Source organism: Lindgomyces ingoldianus (assembly GCF_010093535.1).
Source record: "Lindgomyces ingoldianus strain ATCC 200398 unplaced genomic scaffold BDR25scaffold_56, whole genome shotgun sequence".
In the NCBI taxonomy this organism is placed as follows: Eukaryota; Fungi; Ascomycota; class Dothideomycetes; order Pleosporales; family Lindgomycetaceae; genus Lindgomyces; species Lindgomyces ingoldianus.
Window position 1 is genome coordinate 276112 of NW_022985217.1, and position 17643 is coordinate 293754.

The 17643-nt window shown below is 50.0% G+C and overlaps 5 protein-coding genes across 5 annotated transcripts; 3 read left to right on the plus strand and 2 right to left on the minus strand.

The window, feature by feature from the left end:
- Positions 1 to 2601: 2601 nt before the first annotated feature.
- BDR25DRAFT_383371 (uncharacterized protein) lies at positions 2602 to 3344 on the minus strand (the record flags this gene model as incomplete). The annotated part of the gene is made up of 2 exons (XM_033697818.1): positions 2602 to 3225; positions 3306 to 3344. The coding sequence occupies 2 exons, from the start codon at positions 3342 to 3344 to the stop codon at positions 2782 to 2784; spliced, it is 483 nt and encodes a 160-aa protein (XP_033540600.1). The 3' UTR covers positions 2602 to 2781.
- Positions 3345 to 3983: 639 nt separating this feature from the next.
- Positions 3984 to 5938, plus strand: BDR25DRAFT_106972 (zinc finger protein-like protein OZF). Its single transcript, XM_033683514.1, has 5 exons — positions 3984 to 4719; positions 4777 to 4905; positions 4957 to 5010; positions 5057 to 5230; positions 5283 to 5938. The coding sequence occupies exons 1-5, from the start codon at positions 4126 to 4128 to the stop codon at positions 5712 to 5714; spliced, it is 1383 nt and encodes a 460-aa protein (XP_033540601.1). The 5' UTR covers positions 3984 to 4125; the 3' UTR covers positions 5715 to 5938.
- Positions 5939 to 6602: 664 nt separating this feature from the next.
- Positions 6603 to 7922, plus strand: BDR25DRAFT_347082 (uncharacterized protein; the record flags this gene model as incomplete). The annotated part of the gene is made up of 2 exons (XM_033694226.1): positions 6603 to 6670; positions 7144 to 7922. The coding sequence occupies 2 exons, from the start codon at positions 6603 to 6605 to the stop codon at positions 7706 to 7708; spliced, it is 633 nt and encodes a 210-aa protein (XP_033540602.1). The 3' UTR covers positions 7709 to 7922.
- Positions 7923 to 8590: 668 nt separating this feature from the next.
- Positions 8591 to 9156, minus strand: BDR25DRAFT_383377 (uncharacterized protein). The gene has a single exon (XM_033697819.1). The coding sequence runs from the start codon at positions 9063 to 9065 to the stop codon at positions 8616 to 8618; it is 450 nt and encodes a 149-aa protein (XP_033540603.1). The 5' UTR covers positions 9066 to 9156; the 3' UTR covers positions 8591 to 8615.
- Positions 9157 to 12493: 3337 nt separating this feature from the next.
- Positions 12494 to 14207, plus strand: BDR25DRAFT_307630 (uncharacterized protein). Its single transcript, XM_033690871.1, has 3 exons — positions 12494 to 12988; positions 13049 to 13610; positions 13672 to 14207. The coding sequence occupies exons 1-3, from the start codon at positions 12726 to 12728 to the stop codon at positions 13894 to 13896; spliced, it is 1050 nt and encodes a 349-aa protein (XP_033540604.1). The 5' UTR covers positions 12494 to 12725; the 3' UTR covers positions 13897 to 14207.
- The last annotated feature ends 3436 nt before the right edge of the window (positions 14208 to 17643 follow it).

The window sequence follows — 17643 nt, forward strand, 5'->3', positions numbered from 1 at the left end:
GCCGGGTGTGATAGGGATTTCGCTTGCCATGAGCCGAAAGGCCCGCTGTTTGATGGTCGTGCCCGGCGGATCATTTTCGACCCTACCGGAACGGAAACGGACATTTGTCACGACTCACAAGCCAAACAATAACACACACACACGTTCTACCCCATTAATAGAGCATGCGAAAGAGTCTTGCTTGAGGCGGATGTCGCCTGTCGCAGGCAAGGATGCTCACTCTGCCTCCAGACTGCTTTCGGCCTGCTTGTGTCTCCAGTGACGACAAGGGGCCGCCCAACTATTCTCCTATTGGCTGTCTTCTCATGCTCTAATTGGCTGTTAGCAGATGAGATCCTGCACAGGGACGGAAGGCCGAGCAGCATCTTGCAAATCCTGGCCTCACCAACAAATGCGAGCTCACCTTCACGGTTGTCAGGGGACGCTTTGCCCCAATCTCTCCAATACGCGTAGGGCTGCCACACCATTCCAAGGCAGTCTCTCTTGGCTGGTGAATATTCGCTCCAACCTCGTGATGCTCCCCTGTAGCACGTCTGGGCCTACTGCAGGTCCCCCGATTTGGATATCGATTCTCGCACCCCGGCTTTTGACCTGCGTGATCGAGTGCCCGGGAAGAGATCTTGCTGCGGTTGCTTGGCTATGCGGCAGGCCTATGAGTTCATCACAGACAACTCTTACACATGTTTGATCGTGAGGCAAGATCAGCGGAACGAGTGCGCTCACCCTGAAGCGGTATACGATACCTTGGCAGGATTTGGATTTGGATTGGCTTCCGAGCCGTCATGTAGCTTGCCTTAAAGATCTAGGTAAAATACGAGACCCAGCAGCATCCCAGGATGCCAAATTGTTCCGCTGAGCGGTTTCTACTACCTGCCTCCAACCCCTCCAAGACCTAAGCGTGGTCAGGTGCGCAGGACTGAGAAAAATAACTATGGCATCCAGCTTCATCTAGCCTCTCGATCGCCAAACACGCTTCTGAAAATGCATCCGGAACCCGATGCCAACATGAGGTCTAGACTGAATGTAGAAAACGGCCGTGGACATGCGAGGCGTTGTTGCGCGCCATGCCGGACTCGAAACGATTGCAGATAGTTTGAATTTGATTTTTCCTCGAGGAAACCCAGAGTCGAGCGGTTCTCGGGCGGTCGCTGATGGCTTCACGATGTTGAGGTTGAGAAATTGCTCCGGCTGGTCGCTTGTTGTTTCCAAGTTCACTGCGCAATGCAACGCCAATTAATGAGCCCCTGCGCCGAGGACTTGCAGCCAGGCCCATCAGGCTTACAGGACGGTTTGAGGCGGCTACATTGGGGGCATTGCATGGGAGGGGGCAGCCCTGAAGTTAGGATCAGCGTTAGTCAGTGACCAGCCTTGCAGGAGCAGTTGGGAGACAACGGCAGGAGGGGGCAAAGAGACAAATTAGGAATGAGACAGGAGTAGTAGAGTTCTGGAACCATGGCGCGTTGAGTTCCGATCGAGGCTGCACGCAGCCGTGGTAATGGGTCAACGTTAGAAGTACCATGGCTGCGAGGCGCGCGAAAAGGAATTATACGGGCTGCGTTAAGGCCATGGGAGAGTCCGGGCAATCTTCCAGCGATGACAGCCGCGATGAGGTCGGCGATTGAAGTGGCAGTATTGTGCGTGATGGGATCATGGTACAGCAGGTGGCCGCTACACTGGCGTCTGATAGACAGCAGCGGGTTTGGAGGAGGGGGGAGGGGGAGGGGAAGAGATGAAGCCGCTGCGCAAGATGAGCTGCAGGTGGCCCGAACAGGAAATACAGATGAAGCGAATGGCGCTGGAAGGAGCCGGGAGGAGCAGAGATGTGAGGGGAGAGGCGGTGTTTGAGGAGCGACAAATTGGATCAGGGAGATGACAGATCCAAGGAGTTGGGTTTGCCCGGCTTCCCCCGCGCGGTGGCTTGAGCTTGACTGCGGAGAGGGAGCGCGCGGCGGGAGGGTCGATGTCCGCGTTGATTGGACCGGGAGCCCCCTGTCGTTGTGAACAAGTAATGTTATTAGCAAGCTCTTCGTTACGCGCACAGATATGCCCGCAGCCAGAGCGCCCTTGGCGGCCAACCTTACCCGTTCGGGCGGGATGATGCTGGCAGGCCACTTCGACTTCGACCAAAGACATCGCCAGACGCCGCAGCGCGTTCTCAACAGCACTGCAGCAGCACTGCAACTACCGCAGTGCAGCGCCCGCCGAGAACAGGTCGCCCTCACTGGAACTGCTATTGGCTGGTCGCGGACCCCGCCGTTCGCCAGACGGACAGCACTCCAGCTGCCAGAGCGCGGCTTGCGACGGGTCAATGGCGACTGCGCAAGTGAGGCTGGTGAGGTTACAGGAGCCGTGATGCTCCGGCCGCGATAATTCCTCTTCCTGTTCGCTGCTGCAGGTACAGGTACGCATCGCAGCGGCTGTCTGGGAGTCTGTGTGTCTGCCGTCGTCGACCTCGGGAGCATGAGTCGTGCCCCCGATTTTGTTTTCCTACCGCTGTCCCGGAACCCAGAGCGACCCAGCTGGAGGGCGCCCATCAACGCCTGCAAGACCGCCCAAGGCTCTCCTGAGGGTGGCACTCCCGCACGCTTTCCCGTCTGACAACCCAGGGTCCGCTGGCTGTTCCACTGGCTGTCCCTCTAGCTGTCCCTCCAGCCAGGGCGCCCGAAACGTGCTTTCAGGAGCACTCACAAAGCCTTCATTACCTAAGGCGAGGCCCCCGGAGTGGCCTATTATTGCCGTCTGCGACAGTCCAAGGCGCAGAGGCGTATTGGCCTTCCGCATTCAACGATGACGGGCGCGAGATTCCGCGGTGCCATGAGGCTCCCGGCTCATGGCTCCCGGCTGATAGGCACGGTACGTATATCTGCGAGTGAGGAGAGCGAAGCAAGTCGTTTCGGGCGCGGCCGAGGCCACCGTGAGCTGGATGAGCTTCGCCGCCGCCATCTTCTGCATCCACGTGGAGCCGTCCTGGGGAGACTGTGCCTCGAGAGGCAGCGAGGCCGGTTTAGAGATTTGGCACGACGACGGGGACGCGGCCAAGAGAGCGCAGCGATCCCCGCCGGGATTGAGCACCCCGTCTCCACGCTGTTGGCGCGCCTGGATGGATCTTCGTGCCTCCAATTCGTGGGCGTTACGGCCTGCCAGTAGTGCTGACGAGCCTGCGAGATCGAGTGACACCTTCACAGCTCTCTCTCCTGCAACATCTGCCCTCTCTCCATCACGGCTCTACAAAGCACTTCACAGAGCTTCCCAGTACAGCTGGAGCCCAGGAACACCGCTGCTTGAGAATAATTGCGTCGACAAACCGGCTCGATAATGCTGCTGCTGCGTATTGTGTCCTCCATGGCGCTCTGCTCGCTGTCCAATGGGACTCGCCTTGGGCTTCTGTCTGAGCGGAAAACCCCCACACTCACAGTGCACCTGAGACCTGCCCTTGTGCAGCCACTGTCCGCCCGTTCACACCACTGGAGCGAGGCCCTGGTCCTGTCCCGATCAAAGCTGCCTCTCGAATGCAGCACTGGGCACTTTCATGGTTGGGGATCTGAATCCCCCCGGTGGCCCCCCCATCCACGCCGCAGCCTGCTTCTCTGCCACAAGCAGGCCCTCCCTCATGGCCATCCCAGCCCTCACTAAAACAGCTGCCTCATGCCGAGCGCCGCTGTGGCCCTCTCCCCATCACTCCTTGGCTGCATGGTAGAGCGAGTTGCTTGTTCGCCGTCCTGCAGCAAAAGTGGTCTCGATCTCCGGCTGTCCTCCCTGTCCCTAGCTCTTTCGGACTGCTCCACAACATCGTCATCCTTGCCGTTCGCGGGATGCGAAGGAGAGGCTTCTCATCGGTCATCTATATCTAAACCCCCAAACTCTCCCCCAACCACACACGGCACTCAAACAAGCTCTGCATATCTTCACCTCATGACCACATAGCTCCCACGCCGTCCGATCTCGTCCCTTCTTCGCCGACACATCGCTTCTCCACACTGTTTTGATACAATTGTACCCGCTAGCCTTCGGCTTCGTCTACCAGTGCTATCCGTAACCGCTCGCTTCTCAGCCATCCACCTTTGGTAAGGCATAAAGCCTCTCCACCCCACCGCTGCCTGCCCTCCGGTCCGCTCTTTATCAACAATGGCTGCTGTCGTTGCATCTCATCACGCTGGTCTTTGGCAACGCCGAACTGACCAACCCATCCACATCCCAGCCATGAATATGTCGGGCATGATGTCCTCATACGACAACTCGTCTAGGACTGTCACCAATCCACCAACATCGAGAACCTTCCAGGCAACCGCCGCTCATATGGACATCAGCATGCCTTTATTTTCCGCTCACACTCTGACCACTTCCGTGCCCTATCAGTCCGGCGCGTTTGCATTCGACTCACTTTCGGTAAACCCATATAACATGCAGACCACCTTCAACTATCCACCGACACTTTCCCACGCTGTTACATACCAAGGAACTACGGATTTGCAGCCCCTCCCCACGGTACGCGAGGCCCGGAACGGTTTCCCAATGGAGAGGACCCCGCCCGTAAAGTCAGAGACGAACTCCCCTATTCAGCCTAACCAACTGTACCACGATTCTTCTTACAGTGAGCAGAGCTCCGAGCCTACTGAAAACAGCAGTGGTATCAATTTCGCTACGGATGTGGACACCCTGATGAGAGCGATTCAGGCCAAGTCAAAGCAGCCTGCTCCTCCACCACGACCTCAGCCAAAGGTATGCAACTTAAGCCAAGTTGTGAATGCCAGGATCGAAAGCTCACTTTCCTCACAGGAGGATGAGGCTAAAAACGGAAAGCCAAAGAAGAGGTATCAATGCAGCATGCCAAACTGCAACAAGAGCTTCTACCAGAAGACTCACCTCGAGATCCACACTCGAGCTCACACTGGCGTGAAGCCTTTCGTAAGTACCTGTATCATTGACGCAAAGGAAAGATACTTATTGCTACTCTAGTTATGCAAAGAGCCGTCGTGCGGTCAACGATTCTCTCAACTTGGAAATCTCAAGGTTAGTCATGTCTGCAAAAAGCCGTGACATCCACTGATTATCATAGACTCATGAGAGGCGGCACACCGGTGAGAGGCCATACAACTGCGACATATGTGGAAAGACGTTCGCACAGCGAGGCAACGTTCGTGCCCACAAGATTGTTCATCAGCAAATCAAGCCGTTCACTTGTAAGCTCGATGACTGCGGCAAACAGTTCACCCAGCTTGGTAACTTGAAGGTACACTTTCCTGAAACTCCCGCCATCGTCACTGATTGCTCATGATCTGTAGTCACACCAAAACAAGTTCCATGCTACGACTCTCCGCTACCTGACCACAAAGTTCGCGTCTATCCGCGAAGGTGACCAAGTAACTGCCCAGGACAAGGAGCTCTGGGAATACTTCGCCGGATTATACAAGAATTCCAACAAGGGTATCAAAGGCCGAGGTAAGGATAGGAGGATATCTGCTGCTCCATCCTCGGCAGTTTCAAGTTCTTCCTCGTACACATCGACTGCTACCGTAACCTCGGGACACCAAAATTACTCTGGATCATTCCAGCACCCTGTTAGCGACCGCAGCAGCCGCTGCTCCTCCCTTTCGTCAGATACTACCCATAGAGCCAGCGAAGGCTACGACTTCAACGCTCCGATGCAGGCTCGTTTCCAAGGCCAGCCACATGACTACGACAACATGGTCTTCCCTGACCGAAAGTTATACTGAGGATGGTTACAAAACCCGAAAATTGTACAAAACATACGACAGCGCTGGTTTACGAAACGTATATGAGACGATAATTACTGGAGTTTATGGAACCGCTGGATGGAGTTTGATAGGGCGTACGAGCGTCACAGCCTGGAAGGGTGTTTGTTGCATTGGGAGGGACTACTACTCTGGACCACATGCGAGATGCCACAATTCTAGTGCAGAGATGGGCATCGTTTATTTCTTTAGTTGGAATTTTTGCCGCGACTTAATGCTTTCGGATTACAAATGTTTTAATTGGCTTTTGGTGCCTCTCTTTAAGCACACTTTTGGTGGTTACCATTTGATTGGGGAAGGCGGTAGGACACCTGTGCGGATACCCATGGATACCCATGTTCTCTATCAACTATACTGTACTGTTGACGCAAGGCAAGGGCTCAAAAAAAAAATCTCGTTATAACCTGCTATGTGTACTATTTCCGTACTCTCTGTCTATACCATACCCAATTTCTCGCATCTAATCTATCCCCCAAAATGGGAGGCTATCTACTCATCCCTCGTCGTCTATTGAAGCAAAACCCTGGGTACCACCAACACAACATGTCGACTCGCTCGTCTATGCACTCACACCCTGTCAGAGTGCAGTACTCATCATTCACCGCCCCCTCTCCCCGCAGCGCAGCCCTTACCATCAGAAAGCGAGAAGGCGAAAGTACGGCGAAAGAGCGGCAACTCTGCAAGCCCTCTAGCCTACGTGTGCAACAAATGCAAGCTCTGACACCGCTCATCTGCTCTCGCTCTTCTCAACACTCGCTTGTGCTGGTATCTATGTACATACCGCATACCGAACTGACATGCTGCACGATGTGACAAGATATACCCTGTGGGAATGTACAAACAACAGCAATGTACTGGATGTCCGGACATCGGTGCAAGCTGCACCGGCCGGATGCGATCTGGTCTGCAGTCTGTCGGTGAGTGAGATCTCTATCGCTCGTCTGATAGGAGAGTGGTATCTTGGCCTTCGCAACGCGTTATCGAGTAACAGCCTTATGAAAGATTTCTTCCGCTGGCTGCAGGGCAAAACTGTAATCAGAGTTGTGGACTGTGTAAGCTGTAAACGGGAGCTAATGGTGTTCGTGGATGTGGAGCGGGCACCAGCACGGGTCAGAAGTTCGCTGGGGATAAGATTGTGCAAGTAGGGCCGAATAGAAATCGCTAGATCTCTGCGCAGTATAACGGGCTTGCAGCGTCCCTGTTGTCAGTCAATGACATACATTCGCATTGTCGCAATGGAACCACACACAAAGACAACACAGCGAGCTGTCAGTCAATAAGCCAAAAAAGAAAGTCGCTGAAAGGGAAAGCGAAATCTAATTCGAACCACCTCACGCGTCTGTCGTCGACAAGCCAAACCCGGCTGACCAACTTGCACACACACTCTCAGTTTATCGTCTCCGACCGGCGGGCGCCACAAACGAAGAGACTTCTGCTGGACTGCTTGCGTGCTCGTCTACGCGGCGCAGGACTGCGTTGTGCTTCTCCTCACCTCACACACCTTGGCGCAACCGGGGACTCCTTCTCCCAGACAGAAACTCGCTTCACTTTGTCCAGGCCATTCTCCGCGGATGACCCCAACTCTCAGATTGCAGATTGCCAGTCTACCCGCCATCGCGCAGCAATATCCCGCGCCGAGCTCTCACAGTCCACACCCACATACTTGCACTTGCAGACGCATCTCCTCACATCCAATCTGCACCGCTCTGCACCGCTCTGCACAACTGCCTGCACGCACACGCTCCCTGAGCAACAACTGGGCATGCACCCCAATACGCAACCTCGTCCGTCCCCGCCACTCGCTTAGCAATCCAATGACACATTCCCGCTCTGCTATTCGTGGTGGTTCCCGAGACTCGGGAACCGATTTTGGGGGCGCTTCAGATCCTCCAGACACTCCACTGATTGCATCGAGAATCTCAGCTGCGATGCATAGGGTCTATGTCATGAATTGATCGCTCAGCTCATTTCTCGTCAGGATGAACAGGGTGCTTGCCGGGGGTTTCGAATTAATTTGGAAGGTATGACGTATACGGCTAACAGACCGAAGAGTATACGAAGTAGATGTAACGTGAGAATTTCAGAAGCCTCATTTTTTGTGAGGGTTTAATGCTACTAGGGAACATTGGCGTGTGGCAATTTGCAAAGACGAAGCGGCGATAAGTCCTGGCCCGAAATCTGTTACTGATCGACACTCTTGCAGTCGAGTGCAGATCAGAAGAGGAATTTCAGGGCGGGAAAAATAGTCAAGATCTGCCTCCCCCCCCCTCAATGACGTCTTTCCTCTCCACTTTAGAACATGATTAGTTGGAGATGTGACTACTGATGACATGACAGACTTCCCGAACAGAAAGTGAGGCTTTTTTGAGAGTCGAAACTGGGGTTTGGTCTGTGGATGGAAAAGTTGGCGGGGAGAGCAAGATGCTGCAAGCCCAGATGAGGGCTGCAGTCGGGACCACGGGACCACGGGACCACGGGTTGTGTACTCAGAACTTGGCACGGTCGCCGGACGGCTTGCCCAGCGCAGGAAGGACAGTGTGGGCGGAAGAGTGGGAGCGGGGAGGGATTGGGAGATGCAAGACAGGGATGAGGGGCCATGCTTATCGCGACGACAAGCAGCCCTGAAATACGACGCGCGGTTTTGGCTGTACAGAGCGCCTAACAATACTGGCAGGCAAATTTTTTCACCGCTGCCAGAGAGAGATGCCACAGCTGGAATTTTGTGGCTTCGCAGGCAGCTGAGTGGACTGGGATGTTTAATACGTCGACATGGTGTGGCAAGTTGTGAGGGCGACCAGGTCGAGAGACAGGACGGGTCAGGGTCAAGCACGTGTCACGGGCAGTGGTGGCTTTAGATTCAATTCACTCAACTGCGACAGGATGAGTAAAACCTCGCATGCGGCTTTCCAACTTCTCTGATCTCAACCACCCCCAGGTCGCGACATCGGAAACTCGTGATTCGCTCCTCAGTCTGCCTCCCCGCAGCCACAATTGGGGGTTTCCGCAAACCGTTTCCCACGTCTTGTAAATCCCGCTCTCACCACTTAGTCGACTGAACAGACAGTCAGTCACGACATGCTGGTGACTTGTGCCCTGCCCTGCCTTGCAAGGGTTGTTGTATATGACACTTGACTCAGCTAGACCGATCGGGACGCCGTTTCCAACTTCCCCGAATATCGGCGACCCCCGCCTCTCATCCTCATCTTGGTCAAGGACGCCCAGGCCAGCCCCGGGAAGCCGGCATGATTTTCCCCGAATAGAATCCTTGTTCATCTTGCGCCCCAGCCCTCCCAAGGCCTCGGGACTGGACATGGGAAATTGGGGTAAGACCAAGTCACGAGTCACGCAAATACGAGAACGGCAACCCGCGCGTGTATATCGTCTCCAACCCCCAGCTCAAAGCCTTGCTCCTTCGTAATGATGCACACGATGACTGGAATTCACAAAAGGGGTTTCAGAGTGAGCTAAATTGGGGATAAGGGCATTTCGGATGGATGCAGACGAGTGGAATAGGAAAGCTACCGACAAGCGTGAGAAATACAGAGGAAAGGTGAAGAGAAGAGGGGAAGGGAGGGGAAGACAGCGCCCTGTTGGACTGCCCTGCGGCGACGTTAAACAGTGTGATTGATGGGTTTGGCAATGATTCATGAAAAACATGGGAGCTTTGTATCAGGCTTTCCGATCCCAGTCCTCCACCTCCTCCCATCAAATCATTTCCACGCCCACACTTCCCCGTACATCTGAAGTGCATGCCATGCCATGCCATGCACTTCATCTCAATCTTAATCCTTCAAGTTACAAGCGTGAACCTCTCGGGACCCAGCACTAGGTTCAAAGGGCGCTCGTGTGCCAGAACGTGCGGGCCTGAAACCTCTGTACCACAGTGACATTTCTCAAAAACCTCGAATCGAAACGTGATGCCTACCTACAAAATCTGGCTTCAGTGGTACCATCTGCGAACTGCGCTTCCCCCATCACATAGTCACCGTCGCACAAGTTTTACGCAAACCCTTTGACTCGGGTGCCGTCTGTGTCACCTTCCCAGAGTCAAACAACATCACAAGTGACGGCTGCGATGCTCCGTGGCGCATTCGAGGCACCCAGATTGGTCGTTCCCGAAGCTACTTTGTGACCGGCTTCCAAGGTCTTGGTCGAGACAAAACGTGAAGAGATGCATGTTGCATCACAGTGGCGGCTTAGGACACACTTCCAGAACCCCCCGGACTCGGTTTCGCCCAAATTTCTCGATTCGATATATTCAGCAGTGAGACCTCTCGGTCAGGTCTATTAGCGCGACACGGATTGGTGGTACTTCGAATGTGGCTAGATAGGACGTATGGGATTCCGTTAAACGTCGATGAAACCGAAGGCAGCCGAGAAGACGCGAACACGGGATGACGAGGAGCCTTGAGGAAAGAAGCGGGTAAACGAACTCCAACAACCTTGAAACCGTTCACGGATTTGACAAGCACCCAGAGAGGGCTAAAGGACCGGCCCGAGGATCAAAGCATTGACGGACTTAACGTTAACTAGTAGTCTAGTATTAGTTAGTTGACCGGCCCGCAATTCGCAAACGAAACTACCACTGCCAGCGCGTGTTGCGGACACGGCCCATCAGTTTAGCGTTTCGGACGGAGTAAATCAAACTCTCTTGAATCTTATCTTAACGCGATTCCGTTCGCTACAAACCATGCAGCCAACATTATCGCATCATTCGAGCCCTGATGGGGGGAGAGGGTCTTCGCGCCTGTCATCAACCCCCGCACAAATCTGGCGAAATCTGGTTGATCGTACGATGTAGCGCAGCAGATCGTAGATTGCGAAGCATCGCGATAAGATCGCGCGGCTATGCTAGGCGGAACAGTTTGACAGGTTGTCTCGTGCTTGCTAGTATCGGTGGTGAATTCCTTATCGCTTCTACTCCGCGGAGCGGAAACGCTTGGAACCTATGAGATAGATGGCCATAAGTCCTGAAAATCATCGACGACCGAGAAGACACCGACGATATAGCACAACTGAATGCAGACATGCAAGAGAAAACTCCGTAGTCACGTGCAAGATCTTAGGAAGCTGCGGCCCAGTGTGTGGCAGCCCTGCAAAGCTCCATTTACATAGTGAGACGATGAAGCTCAGCGATGATATGATTAGATGAAAGCCACAGCAGATAACCCAAAAAATAGAGGAGGGTAGAACGCCGAACAATTTGCATGAGGTAAAATAGAGGCGAATTGGTGCAAAGGAAATCAAGTCTCTCCATGTTACCGATGAGCATCTTTAGACCGGTGTGAGATTGACCCGATTCAGATTAACTCGATTCCTTGAAAGGCAACGTTCCAAGTCAGCTGGTTCCAGGTATATGCCAGTCAGCTTGGCAGCCAGCTGAAAATTGTCTGAAGAGAGTGACGAGTGAAGGGGTTGAGTTCTATTGCATGTGTAACACATCCCGTTCAGCCGACGTGATGATGCATCGTTTCGGGCTATTGTTTCTATTGCCTGAGGACATCGAAAGGTCCCTAGCAACGAGACAAGCTAACCAGGGCACACATTTTCCCCATAGGCACGGGCTCAGGTCGGGAGGCGTGAGCCAGAGAGGCAACGGTCGGGTATCAGGCGTCATGCCAGCATGCTGCACTTGCGCAGAAGGACGTAGACGGAGGCCTGATGAATCACTCATGTAGATCCTTTGCTACGCCAGAAAAAATGTCCACATGGAGTCAAATGTCCCTCCGAGAGATATCTTCTTGCTTGGGAGGACGGAGGATGGTCTGCTCGTCCACCGGCAACTGCAAGTCGTTCCTCGTGACTTGGCGTGAGATTCGTGTGCTAGTTCAACGAGGAACTTCACACTCCAGTCCTTGGAGCAACGCATCAATAGTCCAAGGCCAGCATGAGCCTGCCGCTCCACACTGTTCGTAGGGTGCTCTGGAACATGTCGACGTCGAATGAGTGACAATATTCGGCATATGCCTTTTCCAGACAAAGGTTGCTGTTAGTCCACTCGTCAATTGTCCTGTATATACCAGTAGAGTAGCATTGTACGACAATTAGAGGGCTCGGGCGTGAAATTTTGTTTTCCTTGTCTGGCAGTATCGTCAATACTTCGTAGATGTTGTCCCTTCAAAAGTATCCTATAATTTGTCAAGTAATTAAGCAATGCCATTGGAGAGAGGGCCTGGAGCATGTACAGGACAACAGTGTTCCTGTTTTCGATGCCAAGGGTCATAGGGAGCAGACGACGATGTATATTCGAGAGGGCCATGGTCCGAATGTTCAGGAAAAACATGGAAGGTTGAGAGTTTCTGGACGCAGACCCTGGTGTGCATTTCAGCCAGCACGACCCAGTAATCACCCTCTGAATACGCTCATTTTTCACGCTTCATTCCGATTCCGATGGATCTCGAGACCAAGAGATGGAAGCGTTGAGCGAGGCCAAAACGGGGTCGAACAGCAAAAGGCGGTGTACGGAAGATGTGAAATGCCTCAGAAATGGAATGAGCAGGCCGAAGCTCGCAGTCTAAATATGAGTGCTTGGGGACAATGTTCAGGTGTCGGCCTTTCGAGCATGAGGTGACTTGACGGCCTCTCGGATTTGGAGATTCCGCATTTTAATTAGTCAGACAGATGGGCGCAATTACGCAGTGTGATTGGCTGCCAGCGTTGATGATCTGCATTGGCGACAACTGTTTTTTCGTCGGTGTTAAGGATAGCGCGCCGAGCTCGTCGTGTTTCCTGGCTGTCTGCCACACTTTAATTGCAGAGAAGACTCTCCTTGTCTGCTTGCTTCTCCACCTCCATTCCTTTTGCTCGTTGTGCATCTGCAATTGTAATTGATATTGCAAGCGCGACTTTGCCCGTCGACGCGTAGGGTGAAGCCGCACTTTCTGGGTCAAGCAACTACCCCTACTCCTCCCTCCTGAGACCAAACACCACCTTACACCGGCGGGCATCCTCGCCTCCACAGCAAGGCAAACCATGGATATCGTCCTCGAGCTGTTCGACACCTTTCTATTTGATTCCATCTATGCGACTCTCTTGCCGGCCCAATTCTCCCCCGTCGACGCCAATGCTACTCTCTCCAGCATCAGGGGGCAGCCTACCAATTACCAACCCACTGCGTGGCAATATGCTCCAGCGAGTGACTATATATCCTTCGAGCCGGGAAAATACGCGTACCTCAGTCAATGGGCCCGTAATGACTGGCGCCGGCAGCTTTTGAGCCTGTATATCATCACCTGGTACGACTCCCATCTCACCTCTGCCCGAGGCGCAAACACAACTGACGTCTCATCTTCTAGGATATTTGGTCTAATTGTCTACTTTGTCTTCGCGACATTCTCCTACGTCTTCATCTTCGATAAAGCCACCTTCCATCACCCGAAATACCTCAAGAATCAGATCCGCCTTGAGATAAGCCAAACCAATGTCTCCCTGCCGTTGATGGCCATTTTAACAGCTCCTATTTTCTTCTTGGAGGTTCGCGGCTACTCGAAGCTGTATGACAAGACTGCTGATGGCCCGGGAGTGTGGTATAATTATTTGCAGTTCCCCTTCTTCATCTGCTTCACCGACTTTTTCATCTACTGGATCCATCGTGGTCTGCACCACCCATTGATTTACAAGAATCTTCACAAGCCGCATCACAAATGGATCATGCCTACACCATTTGCGTCGCATGCTTTCCATCCTCTGGACGGCTTTGCGCAGGGCATCCCTTATCACGTCTTTGTCTTCCTGTTCCCGCTCCAGAAGTTTGCCTACGTGTTCCTTTTCGTCCTGGTCAACGTCTGGACTGTTCTTATCCACGACGGAGAATATGTCGCCGACAATCCGATTATTAACGGTGCCGCTTGCCACACCGTAAGTCTCTCTAATCCACCACTTGAAACTTGTTAAGGGAATAACTAATTGACCTGCAAAGATGCACCATTTGTACTTCAACTTCAACTACGGTCAGTTCACAACCATTTGGGACCGCATGGGAGGCAGCTACAGAAAGCCAAACGACGAACTCTTCCGGAAAGAGCTCAAGTTCTGCCAAGCGGAGTGGAAGAGGCAGACTGCCGAGATGGAGAAGATTGTCAAAGCCGTCGAGGGTGAAGACGACCGACAGTATCTTCCCGATGAGACGAAGAAAGTGCGATAGACTCTCTGCGCCGCATGGTGTTGTCTTGGCCCTGGTCTAATAGAAGTACATGCGGTGGATAGTTAGATGGATCCGTCAGGGTAGAGTCGTGGATGATGAATGCGGTTAATAAGACATAAGAGAAGCTCGCGGTAGGTAAAATCTTAGTTGTACATACCTTTCGACGCACTCGCTGCACGGAATCTTTGTGGACATGGGCCCTAGAGGCCTGTTTTAATACGGTGTCAATAGTGGGAATGGTGGTAATTGGTAATGAGGGTGGTATTTGTGGCGACCGCGCCCTTCACTGTGAATATACACGTGTGTCCTTACCTCTGTCTCTAGTTTCGATTGGAAATGGTCGTCTTGCTGACTGAGTGACGAATTGTGACATGCGCCCTATAAAGCAATTGATAACAGTGCTGTGGCATCACGCTGATTCTCTCGGTGCTGAACTAAATACATTTGTTACCGTGAGTGTGTCTGTCCTCCATATAATGGAATGAACCTACCAACTGGCCTAGGATTCTAGCCAGTGTCTTCAAAGACTTTCTGAATACTCGCAGCCGCAGGGGAACGGGTAAAGGCTAAACAGTGTAGTTATGTAACTCTAGGTATCTCTGTTTTCTTGCTTTATGTAATGAACCCGTTGGCTTCGTCACAATCTTAGCAAGTGTCAAGAAGCCATTTCCTTGTATATTTACAGCATCATGAGCATAGTGAAGGCACTCAAGTATATTCCTATACTACCTGTATTCAATTTTCAGTCTACTATCAAGAGGGCCAGTGCCCCGCTCCTCCTCCTCAACATCATCATCATTATTACCATCATCACCCGTGATCCAGCTCGTTGAGCTGGTACTGGATCGCAACAGAGGCACCGAATCTGATGCGTAATCAACTACAGCAGATTTTCCTCCTGCTCGTGCAGGATGTAGCCCGGTAGTTGCAGCTCGTTTGGCTGTGGAGCCAGGGGTTCCATGGCTCGGCTATTGACGATGAGACGCAAGGGCGTCATTGTGGCTAAGTGGAATTTTGGTGGATAATGGCGAGGGTTTCTGTGTAGATGGCATTGCTGACAGCTAGGATGGCGGTTGGGGCATGATACGAGATTAGGGATATGTGCGAGCCGGTTGGCGTGTCGGTGAAGGTTTGGTGGGAGCGGCTGTTGGAAAGGTAAGAGAGGATTTGGGCGCGAATGGAGGGTGGCCCTTTTTTGTTGTAGGTAGGTTTTGATTGGTAGTGACGAGATAGTGCGCGGTGTGTAGTGTGTAGTAAAGTACTGTCAAGTAGTGAGGTGGTGGGAAACAGTAAGGAGTTAGAGCTGAAGGCTCGAAGACTAGTGATTTCAATCTGCGCGTGATGAGGGAAGCAGAGTGGAGAGGAGAGAATTAAAATACGTAGGGAGCAGATGAAGAATTCAAACTATGGCAAGAACGGAATGACTCCATGCAGTGACCCTAATAAATAAGCAAATCCGTCCCATGGTACGACCAGGGCTTCCAACGGGCCGTACTACGGTCTGTACAAAGTGAACCGTAACGGTCACGTGTTCAGTACAAACGTACTAAGTTTGTAAGCCGCACTGTACAGTTAATAATGCCCTAGGTACAGTACGTAGTACAGATTATATTACCTTTTTAGGAAATTTTTATAGCAATTCTAAAAAAGTAGGAGGACTCTAGTAAGTAGAAGGTCTATAAAGAAAGCTTCTAAAGCTTTTATTAGCTAAAAGTTTTATAAAGGCGCTTGAATTTCTTTCTAAAGAGTTTAGTTTATCTATTTATAGTATTATTTTAAAAATGCCTATTATAGACTATTTTCTATTATAGAGTTATCTATCTACGCGTCTTACTGCCTTATTAGCCTTATTTAGTTAATTAGATCTCTCTATTGTCTATTCTACATAGTCTTATAGGCTGCAGAAGTTAAAAGCCCTCTACACTACGTCTTCTGCTTTATCTTGCAATAGTACACCATCTGTAGCTAAAAATTAATTATAGTGCACTGTCTTTAGCTAAAGATTAATTATAGTAGTTTTTAAAAAACTATAATTATAATACTAGTATTAAGTTTATAATTAACTAGAATAATATATAGCTATTAAACTTAAAACAGGCAGTCTCTTTAGTATAATTAGGTTACTAAGTAAAAAATAAGACTACTTTATAAAGTAATTATATACTATTAAAAGTGTAAGCTTATAGCATAAATATAATACTTTTAAAGAAGGAAAGTAAGGTAATCTGCCTTTAGCTTTACTATTAGTGTTATAAGTAAAGCTCTTAAAGTGCTATAAAAGTAGTAGATAGCTATAACTATATTATTTAGCACCTACTAAAAGAGTATTAAGTTAATATTAATAAAGAGCTCTTACCTAATAGTGTACAGCTACTGCAGCACCTATAGAAGGCAGCTAGAGAAGTAGTAGGCTTATTACAAAGGTTATCTTATACACTATAGTAGGAGGGTTTTCTGCGTAGTGCCCTAGTTAACTAGGTTATAGTGTAAGATTAGTTATTTAAAAAAGCTATTTTATTAAAAACTTATAGTTTTATTAGCTAAAATTATACAAATCTTTTTACTACTTTACTATATTCTACTACTATGCTTTTTAAAGATATCTACGCTGCACTTATATAGTAAAAGAAAGAGATTTAAATAATACTAATTACTACACTATTAAAAATTATGCTAAGTGTAGATATATGTTACAATCCTTGCTTCAGGGAAGCACTCGGGTCTTCTGATATTCCTAGGGGAAGAGTAGGACGGATAGTAGGGGCCAATCCGGTAGGGTGTACAGTCCTACGTACAGGCTAATAGGCTATTAGAGAGTGGTAGAGTAACTAGATTATAGTTTGCCCTATGTGCAGCAGTAAAAAGGCTAGAGTTAAACAGTCTTTTTAGACAAAGTTAGAGGTATATATAGTGTAAGATATATAAATAGTATTATAGCTTTTTAGAAAGCTAAATGCTACTTAGTCTATGTAATAAATAAACTAAATATTAAACACGCCTTTTAAAAAGTAGTTTATAGTACAACTATATATATGTTTTAGAGACGCTAAAAGGAGCTATTAGAAGTTTATAAAAGCTTACTAAAAAGGCTTTTATAGGCTTCCTTAAGCTCCCTTAAGCTCTTTAAATTTGCAGCCTGTCTCCTTATTAGACAAGACACTCTTTGCCTATTATAGGCAGCTGCGCTGCCTCTGCGTCCTCTAACTAGTCTGTAAGCAAGCCCTGTCCTAATCTAGCTAGATTGTGGAGCACTGCTAGTAGAGTTATGCTAGTCTAACTATAGACTGTAACACGCTGCTCTTTCTCCCTAGCAGTGTCCTTGCTGCTCTACTTACATAACTATGTTAGTAAAAGTTTATTTATAAAGTGTGCGTCTACCTACTAAAAGGTGTTTTTAATATTTATTTTTTTTATACTAAATAGCTTATTAGTTTTGTTTATCTTATTATCTTTATATTACTTTTTATTTTAATTTTTTTTACTAGATAAAGATAAGGCCTTATAGCACTTACTAGTTTTTAAAGTTGTTATATGTGTTAACACTATTCTTAAATAACTATATTAAGTGTGTAAAAAAGCATAGTAAGTGTAATGCTTTTATCTCTAATGCTGCCTAAGACTACCTAGAGAAAGAGAAGAAAGCGCTTTTTTAAAAGGCCTTTATTATAAAGGCTTAGAAGTGTGCCCTACTAAAGAAGCAGCTAGCCTGCAAGCGCTTTTTACTAGAAAAGCAGTAGGCTTAGGACT

Coding starts and splice junctions, on each gene's coding strand:
- BDR25DRAFT_106972 (XM_033683514.1), top strand. CDS start 4,126: ATGGCTGCTGTCGTTGCATCTCATCACGCTGGTCTTTGGCAACGCCGA. Junction 5,011..5,056: donor CTCAACTTGGAAATCTCAAG/GTTAGTCATGTC, acceptor TGATTATCATAG/ACTCATGAGAGGCGGCACAC. Junction 5,231..5,282: donor CCCAGCTTGGTAACTTGAAG/GTACACTTTCCT, acceptor CATGATCTGTAG/TCACACCAAAACAAGTTCCA.
- BDR25DRAFT_383377 (XM_033697819.1), bottom strand. CDS start 9,065: ATGTCCAGTCCCGAGGCCTTGGGAGGGCTGGGGCGCAAGATGAACAAG.
- BDR25DRAFT_307630 (XM_033690871.1), top strand. CDS start 12,726: ATGGATATCGTCCTCGAGCTGTTCGACACCTTTCTATTTGATTCCATC. Junction 12,989..13,048: donor AGCCTGTATATCATCACCTG/GTACGACTCCCA, acceptor CTCATCTTCTAG/GATATTTGGTCTAATTGTCT. Junction 13,611..13,671: donor ACGGTGCCGCTTGCCACACC/GTAAGTCTCTCT, acceptor TGACCTGCAAAG/ATGCACCATTTGTACTTCAA.